A 20693-nucleotide genomic window follows, 5' to 3' on the forward strand; every position below is an offset into this window, starting at 1 on the left:
CGAGGGAGAGGGAAGTGTCTGCCATTCTCCGTGCCCCTCAAAGAGGGCATTGTCCCCGGCGTCCCTCTGAGGATGCCCACATCAAAGCCTTCCCGCGGGCATCACTTGGCTGCCGCCTCCATTGATCACTTACAGTCTTTTATCCCCCCCATTAAAATATTGTCAGTTCACATCACTTTTGTCTTTCTCTGCTGAACTCTGCTTTTGTTACATAAAGATACAGTAAAAGAGTTTTTGCTTATGAACAAGATGCATTTAAGTATTTTTTAAAAAAATATTTAAGTCCAGCAGAAATCTTCTATTGAACATAGTACAACATTGTTTGTTTGTTTTGGCAATTTGTCGAATGCCTCCTGTCACTTCACTGCCTGAAATTCAGAGAATTCTTTTTTGTGTTATTTTATAGATAAATTATGTTGCCCCACTTAAATAATGCACATTTAGAGTCACTTTCAGACAAATCACATGTCTAATTCCTGTCTCTTTTAAAGTGTGTGACTACTGTAGCTCGTTGTCTTTAAGATTTACAGTTTAAGCAATAAATTTGTTTTACTTCTTAAAAATATAAAATGTACAAAACATTATGACTATCTATAATGGAGGTTTAGGATGAGACAAAGTATAACTATATTTAAAACCTTCGGCCGACCGAAACCTTTCTGCTTTGAACAGTGACGGTTCTAACAGCTGTTACAAAACCAGGTGTTATTCTACAAATACAACCCTCTCTGCTCTCGATGGTAAAGACAGAGAACGTGATCAATATGCAGCATTGAACAAAAACTAAATGTTCTGTACAGTCACAGACAGGGGAATGGCCACAGTCTAGATGGACACAGAAAGAAGTCTGTGCCGACCACTAACCAAAAGGAAGAGGACAAATTGGAGTCAACTCTGAGCCAACTCACTGGCTGAACGATAAAAAGAGCGGCGGCTGAATCCAGCGTGGCATTATCAAAGAGAGCCGTCCTCTGCTGCCACAAGCGAGCTCTGACAGCAGAGTACACACTGACAACAGTATGTGTCAGTGTGTGATGTGTGTTTATGTTTCTGCAGTCAGCTCTGGTAAGTTAAAATGCTTGCAGCAAGGACGAGAAACCAAAACATGCTTCAGAGACAAAGGAGAATAAGGTGCCAGAGTTTGAGGACAAACTTTAAAGGTCTCCATTTTCAGGCTTTGCTCTCAGACTTTTGTTAGTATGTTTTGTTGTGTGTGTCGTGCCCCCAGCCCCCTCCATGCACCCGTGCGGCACAATGGCCCTGAGATCTGAGAGCAAGCTCAGGCGGAGCAGAGCGGGAACGGCATGGAACAAACGAGCGGCACTCTTTCATTTCCTCCTTCCCTCCATCCATTTGCCTTTGATCTCCTTTGATTAATTTGCCTTCTGCTAACTCTTCCTTCATGAATCCACTCAGCATGCAGCGCTCTTTTTTCCTCTGCCAACCAGTGATGTTCTACCTCATCTTCTCCTCTCCCGTATGGTGCCTTCATAAAACTGTCTGCACAACAAAGATTTTAGCTTTTTTCTTTTACAATTAACTCTTGAAATGATGAAGGCACTTGCAAATAACAAGGTGATAGAAAATGTGCACCATACTTTGGTGTTTAATTTTTACTAATATGCATGTACTGTACGTAGACCCATGCCAGATCTGTCTATGAGCCCCTGGAGGAGGAGCGTGTGTTCCTGTTGTGAATTCACCTCCTGTTTTTGCTGTTCTCACATTTACAACATATACATGTTGTATATTACCACTGGGCTCCTCTTCTGTAACCCCTTTGGCCCAGCACTGTCCAAAGTGGCTTTGTGGCTGATTAGGCCCTGGGTGACGTTTTCTGAACCTATGTGGAAAACCAAATTTTTTTGAGACCCTTATTTATTAAAAACGATGAAGCATATTTAGACACCATTGAGACAACATTAGGAGCTGATTTTTCTGGTGCACCAACTTCAGTTAAGCACTGATTATGAGTGAAATTACCAGGTTATAAAAGGAAAAATTGTATTCCTGTTTGACATCAGAGGCAAATATCAGTTGTTCCCATGTTATTTGACATTTACTAATCCAGGGTACATCATGTACATGTGAAGGTTGTTTCAATCTAAACAAAAACACTCTCAAGCCAAAACTGGTGTCTGATCTGTTTGATAAACCCATTTTGATAAACCCTGCCTTCTATTCTTGGGAAGAGTTCAATTATTAGAGCCTCAAGGCAGAGGATGAAGCTTCTTCTGAATATAGAGACCGACTTCCTGATGATACTAACAGCGCTCCAACTTTAAGAAATTTTAAGTTTAAATGAAAAACTTTGCTGTTAAAAGTGTATTTAAATAATTTCTCCAGCACCGAGCAAGACACTGAACATAAATCTTCACTGTCACTCAGATTTCATTGTACAGTACTGTGATATACCTGTAACACACAGCGATGTCAGAGGTAAAAAAAAAATGTACTTTTACTATTTGTACAAAACACTTACATTTGTATTGTTTATCACTGAACATACAATGTTTAAAAGCAGGTTAATGTCTGGTGCATAGATGATCAATTCCAGTTTTAGTTGACAGCTTTCCCAGTAACAGGACTTTATATAGTTAGTGAATAGCTTATGTCCAACCCGATTTGGTGGCACCTACTGTACATGTTAATTGATATTGGTATTTGTGTACTGAAGTACTAACTAAAGTGTGTATGTCTACCAGGTTGGTGGTAAAAGTACCACATTACACAGAAGAATACAATTTTATGTAAGAAATAATAGAGGTGTGTTTGTGTTCAAAACAGTATCCTGGCTGGCCTGCAGAAATTCATGTAAATGCACAATGATCTGTTGAACCGTCAAGAAGTGATTTGCTGTGGGGTGCGCCGGCTTGTCAATGGCTGGCAGGTTACATAAAGAAAACACACAATGCACAGCACAAACTCACACCACAATGAGAACCTTAACAACAATCGTGTTGAATAACACTCAGGTATTGTGTTCAGTTATGAAACCATTTCTCCCATTGTCTCAGCCAGAAAACAATTGAAATCTAGGTCAGTGGGGTACGCAAGGGAGAAGAGGTTCCCAACATGTTAGTACAGACAGACACTTGAACCGCCTGACAATAGTCAAGCAACTTGTCTGTAAAGGCCTGTATTGGGTCATTGTTAGACATGTTGTTAATTAGATCTATTATGACCCCAAAAATCATATTAACTGCCATTAAATGCACATTAACCACCAACTGTTCAATAATGAAATATCCAATTTACCTAAATGGAGTGAGAATGATGACACGGTTGATTAGGTTTATGTGGAAACACTGCTCAGATAATTTTTCCTGATAATTATAAGACTACACACGCCCTTGATCTTGTCATAACATTTTCTATTTTTACAGAAATGAAAGCGATTGTTGAATTTACAAGAAGCATGCACAACTGTAAATTAAGTTGGATTTTGCACCACAGTTATGCTGTTATATATTATTTTTTAATGACATGAAGTCCTCTGTTGCTTTAACACGTTGTTAGGTACTTTGATGGTTGATCATATTGACCTTGGAGTCATGTTTGAAGGGTGAAAACCTGCACTCTATCCCCTGACCCTTTGTTCTTTCTGTCAGTAAACGGTAGATGTTTTGAAATTCATCTACCGTTCAGCATGTGCTGGGATGTACCTCACGTGCAATGAAGGGCCTCAGTCTAAAATCTGTCTCTCAGTATGCTGCGGCACTTTCAAGCTTGCCTCTTTGTACAAGTTCCCTCTGTCCACCTGCTGGAGTAAAAATCCTCACACTTTTTGCACTTAAAGCAACAACGAACAGAAACAGACTGAGTTATTTATAGCAGGACTGCAATGCCTCGATGATATATAATGTAGAATCACATGTCACATTACAACAAATCAACTGCAGAGTACTAGCGTATTGGCAGCTAAAATAAAACAAATTCAGTAAAGAAAATATATTACTTGGGAACCAATGAGCTTAGGAAAGAAAAGGTGCTCACCAGGTGTTGCTATCATGACCCTCTCCACATGTTCCATCAGATGTATCAATGGGAGACAAATGACGGCATGAAAAATATATAAACCTGCAAACTTGTACTAAAAAATATTATTCACATGATAATTAGTCAGTACAGACAAGTATGCCATACGATATAATTCTGTCAAATGCTTGCTTTATGGCCAAGTCAACAAAGAAACGTGTAAAGAACCATAAATATGCTTTAGATATAATTCTGTTCTAAGAGAGGTGAATACAGATGGATGGAGAGTACCGTAGGATAAACTAACATTTCAATATAGTCCCTGTTTAGACCACCAGCAAGCTGAAAAGGCTTCAAGGCTGCTATTATCAAGCTGCATCTGATTTGAAAAGACTGAAATCTAGAGTCACAGCACTGAAACTTCTTTTAATAGGTCTGTAGTCCAGTCTGCTGGAGAATTATCCTCTGACTGCAATGTACTGCATATTCTGAAGTTAACATTACCTGATAGTTTTACATTTCTTTCAGTTTTATGTCAATTACTGGAAAAATGTGTCTGTGAACTACAGTTACTGTAGGGAAGGTTACTGGGATATTATAGAAACCAAAATAAGAAATGCAGAAGTAAAGTTCTGTTCATAAGAATAACTGTTTGGTAGCAGCCATGTAACTTACAATTGTACCAAACTAGTTAAAGTCAGAAAAGAAAGGAAAATATACAGACGTATGTAGCTTATTCAACTGTGCACTCCTATTCAGAGCAACAGTGCAAGCTGAAGATTAAAACGGCCGTTAAACCGATGAAAGATAAGTAGCTAAAATAGTCTGGTTAGCTGTTTAGCTAACGGTAACCAGCTAGGTTAATTTAGAATCAAGCACCCCAGTTGCTTATAATACACAATACACGACAAAAAACTGCACTGACATCAAAATGATAAAGTAACTCATGCACAAATTACTCACAAGTGCTTTATAACTTTTCCAGGCAGAAGAACAACCAACAATTTAAAATTAAAATAAAACTGCAAAAATGTAAAACAGACACAGTTTGACATGAGTTGCCGCTGTTCTATTCCCATGCAGAGCATATTAGACACATTCATTAGAGATGTTATATTATTGTAGTCATTTATTTAAAAAGGTGATAAGTCATTTAATGCCACATGGGAAGGATGGTTGAGGCCTTATCATAACTGACACTAACACAGAAACATTCAGAAATGGCCAAATGATTTTTACTTTTTTAAGAAGGGTGAACTGTTTGTATGCAGTTATTGAAAACTAGAGTTTAACGATTCCTTGGGAGACCATGACATTTGTAGGTGCACGAAAAAGGCCACACGGTGGCAGGATGGGACCAAATTGGAAATTGTTGTGTGTGTGTGTGTGTGTGTGTGTGTGTCTCTCTCTCTCTCTCTCTCTCTCTCTCTCTCTCTCTCTCTCTCTCTCGGTCACATACACACACACAAAGAGAAAGGCAATTTTAGTCATATGTCCATAGTTGTCGTATCCAAATCAAAATATGGTAGTTCTCTGTGTTGTATATCTGATTATAGCTATAAGGCACCACTTAATCAAAAGAGCAAAGATGTGTGTGAAAATGTGCATGAAAAATGTAGTGTAATTAATAATAATGTAATTATCTCTCAAGTCACAATATGAACATCAAAACAAACAGTCGAATGCTTCCCAGCTGAAGTATCAGAAGAGTGTATTCCACTGCTCTGACCCGAGCCAGCCCTTTTTTTTAAAAATTATTTTTGTATCTGTGTTTGTATCTCACACACACACACACACACACACACACACACACACACACACACACACACACACACACACACACACACACACACACACACACACACACACACACACACACACACACACACACACACACACCTGCAGGACCAGAATGCCCAAGTGAAAACGATCAAAATAAAATCAATGAAACAAACAATCTTCTGTCTTAATTTACAGATTTCATTATTTCATCGACAAAACTGCTCACTTATGTGAGTGATGTAGCTTGAAGTTTTAACAAATTAAGTAGCCTAACTATTGTTTTTATTATTCTTTAATATTACAAATGGGTGTCTATAATAACAACTCTACAAAAATATATAAAATATAACACAATAAATGCAACATAAGTAATTTCTGTTTTGGGTAAAATTAGGAATTCAGTACAACGGAACATACAGCCAAATAGTTACTGTAGGTCAGGCTTGGACAGTTTTTCTCATCATAATGCTGCTCCATATGTTGTCATTATTTTCTGTTTATATGCAGTTTCACTATTTTTTTTTTTTTTTTTTTACTTTGTAGTATTGGACCCGATCAAATAGAGACTAGAAGACAAAAAAACTATTACTTCTTTGGTCTCGCCTACCCACGCCTGCTGCTGTTGCTGCTGTCTGACTGACCTGTTGGGAGAGGCAGAACACATCACTCCCCCCCCCCCCCCCCCCCCCCCCCCCCCCCCCCCCCCCCCCCCCCCCCCCCCCCCCCCCCCCCCCCCCCCCCCCCCCCCCCCCCCCCCCCCCCCCCCCCCCCCCACCCCCCCCCCTCTCCCCTCCTCTCCCTAGCCAAGCCATTAACCATGAATTATGGTGCTGTTACCATCGCGGCCAATTGTCTGGATGAAAAGCAGGCTGTGCCTCGCTTAACGTTGTGTGTTAGCTCCACGATCATAGTTTGTGATCAGCTCTGTGCTTCAGGTCAGAGCAGGTAAGCGGATGACATGTAGGAAACAGGAAATGTAGGTTTGTGCAGCGCTGCATACTGGGGATTGATCACAGCAGTGAGACTTGTAGGTAATTCTGAAAGAGACATTTTCTTGATTGCATGACACTGAAAACAAATGTGTGTAATGGATGTCTTTTATGTTACATTTGTATTGGCCAAATAATCTGCATTGCAAGATGATGTTCTCCACAGATATAGCTTTGTACTCTATTTCATATTCTGTTCAGATATTTGCCTTTGCTTTGTCAGTTGACTCTCTTTATAGGGCAACTGGTGGATTTGTGGAGAGAGAGAGACAGAGTGAGAGAGAGAGAGAGAGAGAGAGAGAGAGAGAGAGAGAGAGAGAGAGAGAGAGAGAGAGAGAGAGAGAGAGAGAGAGAGAGAGAGAGAGAGAGAGAGAGAGAGAGAGAGAGAGCAGTGTCTGTTACCAGGAAAACTCCTAACGCTGTATCACTGGGGAAACCTGCGAGCAGATGTGATGTTGGAGTGATGCAGAGACTGGACACAGAGGCAAATTATCCGACACGGCACCGAACAGTACAGTAAGTGTTCCTGGATGATTATGTTGCTTGTTATCTGGGGCTTGTAACTGTCATAAGGGGGCTGCAGTGTTTCCCAGAGGAAACTACCAGCCATCCCTGCGACTGCAAACACCAGACAGAGTAATTAAACCTCACAGAACAAATGCAGAAATATCATTTTGTAAAATTTGGATTCGTTTTTTATGCTTATAGTCTGATTAACAGCTGGAATAACAAGTTTTCCATTGACCGAAATGTGTTTCTGAATATTGCAATATTTTCTTTATAAATACCTACATTTAAGTTCCAGACAGAACTTCCTGAGGTTAGTATGTGCATGTGTACATCATCAACATCATATATTCTGTATCATGTGTTGATATACTGTAATTAAAATTGCATCCACACACACACAAACACACACAAATTTGAGTAACCTATACCGTGTAACGATGTTGTTAGCTATGTTGTACGTGTTTTTTTCCCCTCACCAATAAAGCTCAACAGACAGTCAGGATTATTCATTAGCTTTGCCACAAGTCTGAGTCCGAGCAGTTCATAGAAAAGTTTTTTTTTTTTTCTTGTGCGCATTCTGACAATCAGTTTGCCCCACATTAACAGACCAGACATTTATTTGCCTATTAAGAGCTGAGAGCACAGTAGCCAGATGGAGGCTGTTGATCTTGTTAGAAAGGTAGATGTGAAAAGACCATTACCTGGTTCACGGCAAACACACACGCACACGAGTGCATGCATGTGTGCATACTCAAACACACACGCATACATACAGACACACTCAGTTTTGTGCAGTCTACCATTCACTAATCGATCAGTACACTGGTCTCGGCACCTGTTGCACTTAAAGTTATTAAGTGGTCAGTCATGAGGAATTACTGCGTATACAGACTGAGTTACAGAAAGGGAAACTCAGGGAAACTGGGATTAGTTGGTGGTTTGTTACAACGTTTTTGCTAAAAACAGAGTACAGTCTACCTTTTGTTCTTTCCACTTCTTCCTGTAGCTAGCTTGGAGTGAAGTTAAGAAAGAGGGAGACTAGTTGTAAGTACGTGGATTTGTATACCTGTTGGCCACTGATTGCAGATGATGGTCGTGATGCATGGTGTAATAACCGCTGACCTGTAATGTTAATGTTTGACCAAGCCTGTTTTCTCAAACTATCAAAGCTGGTTGCTAAGAGCCTGAGGACAGGAGACAGCTTGGTGTGTACATATAAATAATGATCTGGCCTGCATATATACATAAAAATGTGAACTCATTCAGTTTAGATGCTTTTATTTCAGACTGCAAAAAAAAAATCAGGTCTGATTTGCAAAGATCATTGTGATTTAGCACTGAGGAGAAAATTAGAGAATTTAAATGCACACTCACATATTCCTCCTCCTGTCTGTTCAGACCATTTCACTGGCCTGTTTCTCTATGTTTTCATGCAACCAGCACAGTAGAGGCTTGTTGGTACTGAGAGGATGGTGGGGCTGAGAAACCGCTCTACATGGGAACCACTGCTACTCAAGGCCTCCTGCATCAAGTCCTGTGCCAATGGCTGCTCCATGGGCATCACTGCACACCTTACCTATGCTAATGCTGACATAGAGTCTGTAGAAGGTGAGTAGTGCGATGATATCCTCTTAGTACAAAAGTGTGTAAGTAGTAATATTAACAACTGTATTTTGAATTAAAAATTAAGACGAAATTTTAAGATATTTTTGAGCTGGTAAAAGTACCCAAACAGGATGGGCTGAGCATTAGTAGCTTCATTGGGACATACTGATGCTTGCTGTTGATGAAGCAGAAGCAAGAGGTGTTGAGTATAAATGATGTAACTCCAAAAATTGTGGTGGCTTTTGAAAATGGTAGTGGGGTACGAATTGATCCCTGAGGAACACCAGATTCTGTGATCTTAAGAGAAAGCGGTGTCTCCTATAAACTTTTTTTTTTTTTAAAGTTTGCATTAGAGAAGTGGTCTTCATTTTAAAAGAAGAATGAAGCACTGTAAATTAATCTATGCATCAAAGTTCTTAAAAGTTAATTTTAAATCTAACAGAACTATAGCTGGTCAGTCACAAATGTTTACTTTTAATCAGCAGTACCATCTTACTGAGGACAATCTCTATATGACTTGTACAATACAAGAATGTGACTTCCATAGAGGATCAGGCAGTGCATGAATATTTTACCTGGGAGATGAACTAGATTATAAAGCAAAAAGAAAGCCAACACGTATTCTATCATAGCAAGATATAGGAACTGAAAAATGTGAAGTTATAAAGTTCTGGTGAGGAAAAATATCAGTGACTTAAAAAAAAATGTACGCTACTTTAAAAGATAATGAACTAACTCCTAAATAAAGCAACAGGCAAATGCTTAACCATTACAATATATCAATTGGCAGATGTCTTTGTTCGAAAACATTAAATGTGTTTAGTTAAGCCAGAAATCTCTGGAGCCAACATAGCAGATTTTTATCATGTCCTTAGGTAATGTCTTTTGTACTTTTAAATATATATATATATTTTTTTATTGAAATAAAAATCTGGTTTAATTTGATGTTGCTGTTTAGTTCTGAAGAATAATCTGGGGCTCGTTTGTAAACCCTTTTATTTCTGCAACTTCTCATCTAGGTGTGTTTGTGTACCCTCTCGGGGAAAAGGAGATTGTGGTGGGCTTTGAAGCTGTGATTGCGGGCCGGTTGGTGGGGGTCCAGATCCAGAGCCAAGGGAAGCTGAAGGATTGCTGTTTGGACTGCTGCCCTGGATCGGGTCTTGATGGACACTGTGGGAATGGCCGGGAGTGGGGCTGCTGCGGGAGCTCCAGTCTAGATATGCAATGCACAAATGGTAAGGAGGGAGGACAGGGGAATGCAGTGTATACAAACAAATCGTACACTGAGGTATACCTTTACAGTCCTAAACTGCAACAGTTAGGAATTTAGATATACACTTATGTTGAGTATCGACATTACCTCTGATTTTAGGGTACCCGTTATCCCCAACTAACTTTGTTTTTCAAGTCCAACAAAAAAGAAACTGAAAAAAACACCTAATTAATTTATGGATACTGCCAGCAGACCTCCGGAAATCCAGACCTGAATAAGCACTCAATGTTTGTGAAATACTCATCATTTTTGAAATGCCCATGTTACATGACACAATTGCAATTAATGATAGAAAATGAAAGCAGCCCAAATCTGTAGTTTACATGGATTTTAAAGAAAAACAACTTTTTACAGTACTGCAGTGAACCGGAAATCATTTCAGCTACCTCGTTTTGTTATCTTCATGAGTGAATGTAAATACAGCTACAATAAGCCCCTTCTCTGTCCTGTTTTAGAAAGACAGACGATAGAGGTAAATAGATCTTTACCTTGGCTAATGCTGAATTGGCTTTTACTTAGTACATGTACAGTATATCAACTTAAAGTCCACAGTGTTTACTGGAAATGGTGGCATCATGAATATGGAATTATTTACTTAAAACAGACAACAGAGTATGAATAATTCTGTCATACTGGACTTAAATCTAAACGTAATCAACAGTAATTTAATGCTTTTGAGTAATATGTATTTAACTGTGTACTGTTTTTGAAGAGCTGCCTGACATGCAAGTCAGTTATCATATATTGATTTTATTATGATGGACAATCAAGCATCAGAATGTAAACATGCAGCATGGTCAGATCACATTGAAAAATAGGCACTTTCATCAGTTTGATATGTTATTTTGAGATACTGGGAGGAGATACTGTTCTTTATGTCTGTTCGCCTTACTTTATGATGTGAGTAACAACTGTATTTTGACTTCAGGACACCTCATTCTGGATGAGGACCTGGAAAGAACCACCTTCATCGTGGGCACAGGGGTCATTGGTCCCATGGATATAGTGTCCATCATCATTAGCACCACACTTGAACTCCCAACATTAGAAAATGGAGCAATACGCATCGTCTACCCCACACTGCTCACCCCGATCGTTACTGGTCAGATGACCCCCAGCAAGAGTGAAAATGGGGGGAAATCTGATGAAACTGGGTATTTATGCTTCAAACTATGGCACTACACTTTTACCTGGCATTGTATGTTTGGCAAATATTTGAAGTAAGAGTGACTGGTGTATATTGTTTTACATTGCTCTTCTCTGTAGGCCAACCAGCTGTTTTGGAGCCACCTCAGGAAAACAAGATCGCGTGTTAGACTCTGAGCAGCAGTGTGCCCACACCATCTTCACCAGTCCAGCTGCCAACCTGGCACCTTATGAACTCAACTTCCAGCTGCTGGTCAGAGGGGCCTGTCTGCTGGCTGGTACTACCTGTCCTCTCATATAGGTTTTTGGTTCTTGACTCAGCCATCATGAAATATTGGAGCGGTGAACAATCTCATTACAAAATAAAAGTAATGGGTTCACAGACCCAAAAAAGAATCAAAAGATGATAGAAGGGTGAAATAATCTCTACTTGTAGAAATAGAAAAAAAAAGAAATTGCTTTTGAATTTGTGTGGCGGTATTTAATTAAATTATCATTTTACATCGCATTTGAAAATATTCATTTAGTTACCGCTCTTTATTTTCGTGTGTATTTTTTTGTAAAATTATTTGCAGGACTGGAGAGTCCCACTCATGCTCTGAGGGCAGATGCAGATCCCAGTGCCCAAAGTGCCTCTGCCACCTACATTACCTTGGCACAGGAGCATCCATACAACAGACACATCGAGATAATTTTGCACCTCAGTGGTGAGCAATGAAAAATTGTCCCTAAAATGTTTGTATTTTTTTCCCTTTTAAACAAAATTCAACTTTTTAATCTCAAATACCTCCACAGAACCTCACAGCCCATTGGTCATCTTAGAAAGAGGCAGACTGTCTTTCCACCAATATGAACAGCAAATCTGTTCCCGCCGTGATTTCATTCGCTGCACCCGCAAGGATTCAGATCCAGAGAGAAAGGTTGAATACTCCCAGTGCTTTACTTTTATTTGTGTTTCATATCTCGTGCTTTTATATAGTTTTATCCAGAGTCTGTTATTGCATAAAAAGGTGATAAAAGCTTACATGCTGATGTTCCAACTTGGCCTGCAGCTGGAGTTCGTGAGGAAGCGATACCACAAGGACATTCTGAGTAGCCCCGTCTTGATGCTCAATTTTTGTCCCGACTTGCTGTGTGAACCTCTGGAGCTGCACAAAGCCACCAGAGAGCTGCTGTTCCTCGTCGATCGCAGTGGTAGCATGAGTGGCACCAACATCCATTGTGTGAAGGTGAGCTGCAGTCAAAAACATACAAATAAATTGAAGATTAGGTTTTAGATTTGTGCACAAATATTGATCTGTATGTCATGTTTCAACAGGAAGCCATGGTGGTGGCCTTGAAGAGTCTACCTTCTGGCACAATGTTCAACATTGTGGGCTTTGGTACCACCATTAAGCATTTGTTCACCTCCAGCAAGCTCTGCACTGATGTTAGTTTTACATATTTTTTTTAAATAGAAAATGAACTACATCTGGCTTATTTATATGATTGCCAGTAAAATAAGTCAAAGTATATGATACATATGAATTCTTTCCAGTGAAAGGAAGTACCTGGAGCATTGAGATCATGTTTCCTGGACGTAGATGTTTTTCAAGCATGGATGACTCTCTGTTCTATTTTGTCTACTCTTTAATCAGGCAATAGGTCAGTTCCTTGGGTTGCCTTAGTAGCAGAGTATCAGGTGTTATCCAGACCAGGGGCAGTGAGGACAAACAGTCTTTGCACATTCTCCCCACCATATGGTGGCCTTTCATGCATTTTCACTTAGGGAGGAGATGTCCTTTCATCTCCTGTCCTCACAGGCATGTTTGTGGGAATTGAGGTCATTTTAGGCAGGTGCTAATGTGTATGTTTGTGTTCTCTTTATTAGAAAGAAGGTTTTAATAGAAGAGCTGATTTCATTCTTTGCCTCGCAGGCAAATTGGGGCATTTGATATCAAACAGTAAATTTATCTTGACAACATATTTAGGCGATGTTTTCTCCAATAGTGCAGGTATTGTTTGCTTCTCCATACTTTATTGTAGATCCGATTGTATTTCTTCTTTACTCAACTTTACGTGGGCATCCAGGTAACTCTAATGCAGGCTTCTGAGTACGTCCAGAGGATGAGAGCGGACATGCGAGGCACCAACCTGCTGGGGGCGCTGTCCTGGCTGTACCAGCAGCCTATGCAGCGCTCGTATCCTCGCCAGATCTTCATCATCACAGACGGATCCATCAGCAATGTGCCAAAAGTGCTGGAGCTGGTGCGCAGAAACACATGCGCTGGCAGGTACGGAAATCATGTGTGAAGAATGGTACAGCGAGAGATCAGGTGGATCTCCAACATGAGTCACTACACAGACAAAATGGACATTAATTTAAACAAAAAGCATTTGGCTTGCATGTAATAGGACATCAAATCACTGTGGGTGAGGAGGAAGCAGGGAGGAATGGAGCACTGTGAGTTCAGGCAGAATAAGGTGAAAAAACGGAGATACTTGGTGCGAGGAAAGGAGGAAAAAAAAAAAATCAGAGAGGGGACATAAGCAAACAGCACTCTTTAAGAACTGAGAGCAAAGCACTGTGGAAGAAAAATATAGAAAGGATTGAAGTGTCTTTGAGCACCGCCCAGTAATCCCGCTAAGTGCTCTCCTCTGCAGTAAGAGTCACGCCCTTCTGGTTTCCTCCAGCCTCTTCAGCAACGCAGAATTACTCCATTTGTGCCTAATTTGTATTCTCCTGTTGGACTGACTTTCTCCACTGTATTTTAGATGTCCTTCTGCAAACTATGAACATGTTTGTTGTTTCTTTATTCTCATGAAATACATCAGTGAATGTTAATACCGCAGAAAAGTTGTTTCTTCTCTTGGTTGAATTTCACTTCTCTGCTTCATTTAATCACGCAGTGCTAACAGTATCTTGCCAGCCAGTGCGACCTGCTGTTTTTAGACATCTCAGCCTTTTCAATTATTCTGTCCGCTGCTCTTTTCAAACTCCCAATTAGCCAAATGGCTTGCAATCCCTCCGAGTGCCCAAATAACAGTTCTGTCTGTTTGATGACTCTACACTTTGTCTTTCTCAGAGACACATTGAAGCAACACTGTATGTTTAGTGCAGGCAGTGCATGGAAGACCATTCTTTAATAGCAGAGAGTGAATTTGATACTCCGATAATAACAGGATTCTTAATTAAATTTTCTGTTGGGATGTGATACAAATTGAATGTATATGCTGCATCACCCTCTGCAGATGCTTTGGCCTGGGCCTCAGTCCTCGAGCCTGCAGGAGACTCCTGCAGGGCGTTGCCAAGCTGACAGGAGGGACTACAGAATTCTTGGATGATGAGGAGAGGCTCCAGCCCAAGGTCAGCAGCACTGCAGCACTGCCACCTACTGGAGACATATGTATTGCAGAATAATCACAGGCATAATCATTAGTACTTTTTAGTACTTTATATTTACCTAAACTGATTTCTGATACTCGAGTACATTTTGGAGGTACTTTACATTAGTATTTTGTTTTAATGCCATTTTATATTTCTAGTCGACAGCCGTTAATTCATTAAAAACGTACTATGCATTGTTAAAGATTAAACTAGGGGTTCCCACATTTGTTAGTTTGTGAAAAGTGCCTATTTGAGGACCCTTGTCACAGTTCACATGTCTATGGGTTGCTAGCATTTCCACCAGTTTTTTACATGAAAAAAGAATCTGAACATTTCTTCCACCATTAGCCACTAGTCTTTTGTATTAGTAAAGTCTTCCAGTTTAAAATATTGACCGATTTATCCCCCTTAACTCTACCACAGTTAATCAAGTCTCTGAAAAAGGCCTTTGAACCTGTGCTGACTGATGTACGAATTGACTGGTATCTGCCTGAAAACATGGAGGCTCTTCTTTCACCCAATGAAATCCCTCCACTGTACCCTGGCAATCGCCTCATTGGATATTGCACTCTTTACGATATGACAACTTTCAAAGCAAAAAAACCAGAGGTATGCTGTATATCACTGCTTTTTCCAAAAAACATCAGAGTTTGTCAGTATGCGTCTGCAAAGCAAAACCAATCTCTGAATTATATTTTGTAGTCTCAAGGACGGGGCTACAAAGGTTTACATCGTGGCTCCACAGGTTCAGTTTTTGGCCAGTCAAATGATGAGCTTTCATCTCCTCCTGCCTCTGAGCTAATGCCTGTGGTGACACGTGCAGATGGCACTGAGTTGGAGGAGGCACTCAGGGAAATTTCCCGAGAAATCTCCTCTGAGTTCCCCTGTGCCAAAGACATAGAACCCGGCAGCAGCCCAGGTCAGTCATTCATCACTGAAACTTACATTTGCCAACTGGACACTGTTTGCCATCGTGGTTAACAGTTGGCTTTTATCCACTCTAGCTGTGGAGCTGGACTGGTCTAATGACATCAGGAGGAGGATCCAGGAGAGCTCTTACATTCAGGAGCAGTACATCCTCACTCGCTGCTCCCTCAGTAGTGAGCAAAGTCTACAAATGCAGTCCCGCTCACACATACATGCCTCAAAGTCGGACTCCGCAGGCGGGGCCTTTCTGCCCGACTCTCCCTCCTCTGGTCCAGTGCTGGATACTGGCTCTCTACCCCAAGGCCTCGAGAAAATGCCCCCTCCGGAACAGAGAGCATCCTTGTCTCGCTGGGCAGACTCAGCCTGGCAACAAAACCTTTCAGCTGAAACGCCTGACAACGGGTCAAAAAAGGTAAGACTAAAAGATATAAACTAGATATAAAAATCCCAAAAGCATTTTTCTGTATTCCAGTTACTGGGGGGAAAAAAAACTCAGTGGAACAAAACATGAAAAGAGAAGTTATTTTTTTTAGAAAGGGTTGAAACATCTACCTTTGTTATCTGGGGAAAAAAGACAACAAATACTGACCGATGAAGCACTTGAGCCAGGTTGAGGCAAAGTACTGTAGATATACCAGAGAAGTATATGGCAGAAGTTGAATACAAACCCCAACATATTTCAATTTTAGACATATGATGATGCAGAGAAAAATTAAATAACAGTCTCACCTTCTTGTCCACCTGTTTGGTTTTCCTTTACACAACCAGAACGGGCGTCTGGAAGTAGGCGAGGAGTCTCGTAAGAGACAAAAAGCACTTGCCCGTTCAAACATGGCAGCGCGGAGTTTCTCATCCCCCCAGGGTGAACTGGAGATGCATCGCCTCAGGAGGGCTCTGGAAAGGGTCTCCTTCGACCAGACACTTGGAGGGAGGCTGGATGAAAGTGATGGGGAAACGAAACCCCCATCAAACGTGACACTGTCCCACAGAAGCCTCACAGACTCCAGTAAGTTAAGAGTACAAAGAAAAGCAAGAGAATCCTTCCTAATTCAACTTCATCAAATATCCTTTTCTTCCTCACTCTGACCTCCAGATGGACTCCTGTTCCCCGCCTCTCCTCTGGACTGGGACAGCTTCACAGACCCAGAGTATCTCTTCACTGCCGCTCCACCAGACGACCCTCCCCCAGGTCACTGCCGCTCCCTTATTCATGGCCTACTGAGTGGCAGGCCTGTCTCTTGGGATGTCACAGTGGACCTGGGACACCTCTGGAGCCCTGAGGGTCAGATGTTTGCAGGGGTTGAGGGATGTGGAGGAGGAGGAGGAGAAGAAGGAAGAGAAGAGAAACCATGGGAGGAGATCATTCACCAGCTGACTGCTCGCTCAGTCATCAGGGACTTTGAGAAGATGGCAGAGAAGGAGAGCGACACCGGACAGGGTGAGGGCTTACTGACGGTTCTTCTTTCAGGCGGAAGTACAGTTTTCTCTGAACTATTTCTCATACTGTTTGTCTATTTCTTACGGTTTCTGTGTTGTTGTATGTAATGCTCCCTCAGGATCAGCTAAGCGATACCGTATGAAGGCCATCCAGACAAGTAAGCATTGTAACATCATCTGCATGTACACAGCCTTCACCACTACTGACAGCAACCCCAACAAAGGCTTGCCGGACAGCATGGACGTCCAAATCACAGGTGTGCTACCAAATGACACTCAAAGATGAATAGATTAACCACTCAGTCAATTTTACTCTATTATAATATTAGAGCACTATACAGCCTGTAATGCATTGTTAAATTATGTCCTTTGCGGTTGTGAAGGAAGCTTTTTAACACCTAACAAAGTTACCCTGATCATTAGTGTTATTTCAGACTGGGCTTGAGGTCTGTCCATCTGTTTGTATAAACTAGAGATGTGGAGTATACATTTTTTTGGACATTTATTAGGCAGGAAGGGTCTGTAGGATTCTGTGTTTTTGGTATTTGACCCCGAGCCTAGATTCAGTCAGGGTGTCATTTTTTTTTTTTTAATTATTATTATTTTTTTTAAATCCGTCTATTTTGAATCCCCTTTCTTAATGAAAATGATTTCTAAACTTATTATTTATTTTTATGCAGCTGTTTGTTCGAAGAATATGTCTGAATTTAATATATAATAATATTAATATAATTATTTTATTTAAATGAGTAATTGTTAATACTTTTATTATGAAGAAACTGGGCACCATAGGATTTTTTGTTTTTATTGTTGAAATAGTCAAATAAACTGCAACAAACATTATTCTTGCTTGGATATTGGATCTATTTTAATTGAGTAAGATTTGTTCTTTGGTTTTAATTGGGCGTATGTACATTGTATTCTTTATTTAGTTTGAGGCCAAATTGCCACTAGAAACCAAGTATATTTGTACGGCATGGGGACCCGGTTGCAATTTAAATACCAGACTGTAGTCTATATTTGTGCTCTCGCTCTCTCTCTCTGTGTGTGTGTGTGTGTGTGTGTGTGTGTGTGTGTGTGTGTGTGTGTGTGTGTGTGTGTGTGTGTGTGTGTGTGTGTGTGTGTGTGTGTGTGTCCACGCGCCTGTACAGGGATACACTCAGGGAACAGGCAGAACTCTCAGTCAGGTAGTCGCAGGCAGAGGGCCTACTCTGTCGGTCTAGGCAGACGGCGCACCAGCAGAGACAGTGAAAAGGTCAACGACACCTGGAACTCTACAGGTAGATATGCTGAATGATATCACCACCCATTTCTGTTGTCAAGACTTTAGGTCATCAACAATCTTTGTATCTCTCAGACAGAGATGACACTCCTGCTTCACCCTGTAGCGTTACATCCTGGGACTCTAGTAAGTACTGCTGTCCACTCACTAGCGAAAACACTTTAGTGTCAGTGTAGTCTCAAGGTTAGAGACTTCTGACCTAAAAGCCAGTTCAAAACTCTGGTAAGTCTGTATGGACGGAGAGACAGCATAACATCTCGCCCTTGACTCGATTTCAGACACAACTTGTGAAATAGGTCTTAAAGGAGCAGTTCAGCAAAAAAAAAAAAAAAAATCTTCCTTACCGCTACTGGTATTCATCCATGGACATGAATTTGATTATATTCATCGAAATTTTGTCCAAGATTTCTGATTTCTTACCTACATCCCAATACAGTGGAGGCAGGCGCATGAAAATTGAAAACATCTTTTCCACTTTGTCACACTGAACACTCTATATACCATTTAAAAGGGTTTATTCGTCAGGTAGAAAATAGTTTGACTGAAAACAGGATCTTTGACACCTGTTTTTTGTAATTTGGCTGAGCTGAGTCTCTAAACACAGACAACATTGCTTTATCACTGTACTGATGAAACTATACCTTTCTGGTTTATTCCAAAATGTCTCAGATGTAGGGGGCAGTGCCTACTGTGCAACATCCCCTGCAACAACAGGCACTCGGTCACAGCGATCTATAGAGAGCAAGTCGATGGAGAGCTTCTTCGGCAACAGGTAAGACTGCGAGATTAAATTCTTTGTGAAACACTCCTTGTGAATGCAGCATTACCTCTGAAGAGGACAAAGAATATTATTGCAGAACTTAAAAAGACTGGAAATTTAAAGTAACTAAAAAAGTAAGAAGTAAGACATGGAAACAGATATTTTGGTGTCTCGGAGAATCTGTTACTTTAAAGTTGCTTTTAAACTCTTATACTTACTTCCAGGTTTCCTCTGGGCAGACTCAGGTCCTCCATTTCATCAGGAAAGCAGGTTCCTCTCAAGTCCCACTGTTTATCTGCAGAGACTGAGAAACAACCCAAGACTGAAGCTCCAGACTACCTGCCTCTGGTGAGCTCTGGCAACACTGACAACAAAAGTTTTAAGATTCTTTAGATGTTTAGATTTTTACCCACTAGACAATACCATCAGGGAAGCATCTGATTGGTCCCAAATATCTTCTGCTCAAAAAGACATGAACTATTTTCAGTGACAACAAGAGAGCATAGAGTTTTTGAACAGATAAAGCCTTGATCCACACATCATGGAGACAATCTGGGATGACACAACGATACAGAAGACGGAACAACTGTGGCAGGTTCAAGATGTTTGTAACAACCTAGTTGCAAAGTACTTTTTAAAGTGTGGGTGCTCACACCAATATATTGATTATATTTAGGGTTTTTTCTGTTTACTGCTTTTTGTGTTTTCTGCACCTTAATAAATCTAATCTATTCATGGCATTTTCCCCACTTTGCTTTTAGTGCCTAAAGCTTGTGAAAAGTACTTGCCTATTCACAAGCACACAGGCACAGTTATTAATCCATGTCCATGGTCTCTCCTCAGGTACGTCTGCAGCTGGCATCAGGACCTTTTCTGCTGACAGAGGTCTACGCTGACTGTGTCCAGATCCCCCTGGACCGCCTTAAAAGAGCGTCACCGTACGCACTCCACCGTCGCAGCCTCAGCCCAGCCTTCCGTTGCATATCTCCCAGCGCTCCATCTTTATCCACCAAGCCTCACGGTGCTCCCGCTACTCACCATGTGACCTTTTCTCCTTCTTCCTGCTCCCTCGCCAAACCAACTACCCCTCCTTTCCACCACACTCCAGACGACACCACCCTGATATTGGAATCAAGGCTTCGCCGACGACACCTGTCTGACCGAGACCCTGTCACGTCACCCCCAGACCTCCCCAGCTCAGAGGAGGGCTCTTTGGAGCTCTCCATTGGGCCCTCTCGGAGTCAGAGCCTTGGCCAGGCAGACAGTGGTCGTGGATCCGAGACAGATGTGTGTGAAGGCTCTACGGTAGAGCCAGCTGACCTGCAGGGGAGCAGCCAGTTGGCTCAAGAGGATCTGGAGGGTTCGAGTTGGGCCACAGCTGTGGCTCTAGCCTGGCTGGAGCACCGATGTGCTGGTTACTTCATGGAGTGGGAGCTCGTGGCGGCAAAAGCAGACTTCTGGCTGCGCTGTCAGGAGCTGCCGGATGGAGTGGACATGGCAGGGCTCAAGGGAGCAGCTAGACAGCTGTTCCTCCTGCTCCGCCACTGGGATGAGAACATCACACTAAACATGCTGTGTTATAACCCCAATAACATGTGAGACAATCACCTCACATGAGGAAACTCAAGCCACGTCTG

General features: G+C 41.3%; 1 protein-coding gene across 2 annotated transcripts; it reads left to right on the plus strand.

Annotated features, from left to right (window-relative positions):
- The first annotated feature begins 7135 nt into the window (after positions 1 to 7135).
- Positions 7136 to 20685, plus strand: vwa5b2 (von Willebrand factor A domain containing 5B2). 2 transcript variants are annotated; one of them, XM_069706220.1, is made up of 22 exons: positions 7136 to 7265; positions 8700 to 8867; positions 9884 to 10099; positions 11066 to 11291; positions 11404 to 11561; positions 11859 to 11990; positions 12079 to 12203; positions 12336 to 12512; positions 12602 to 12712; positions 13354 to 13556; positions 14515 to 14629; positions 15074 to 15259; positions 15353 to 15569; positions 15655 to 15989; positions 16346 to 16583; positions 16671 to 17015; positions 17134 to 17271; positions 18166 to 18294; positions 18372 to 18422; positions 18966 to 19068; positions 19281 to 19404; positions 19900 to 20685. In XM_069706220.1, the coding sequence occupies exons 2-22, from the start codon at positions 8729 to 8731 to the stop codon at positions 20653 to 20655; spliced, it is 4224 nt and encodes a 1407-aa protein (XP_069562321.1). In that variant the 5' UTR covers positions 7136 to 7265; positions 8700 to 8728; the 3' UTR covers positions 20656 to 20685. The 2 variants fall into 2 exon arrangements, with proteins under 2 accessions (XP_069562321.1, XP_069562323.1); XM_069706222.1 differs by lacking the exon at positions 18372 to 18422.
- The last annotated feature ends 8 nt before the right edge of the window (positions 20686 to 20693 follow it).

Source organism: Brachyistius frenatus, unplaced genomic scaffold (assembly GCF_029030835.1).
Source record: "Brachyistius frenatus isolate BFR_SWC_R1_liver_20210118 unplaced genomic scaffold, ASM2903083v1 Contig_61, whole genome shotgun sequence".
Taxonomy (NCBI): Eukaryota; Metazoa; Chordata; class Actinopteri; family Embiotocidae; genus Brachyistius; species Brachyistius frenatus.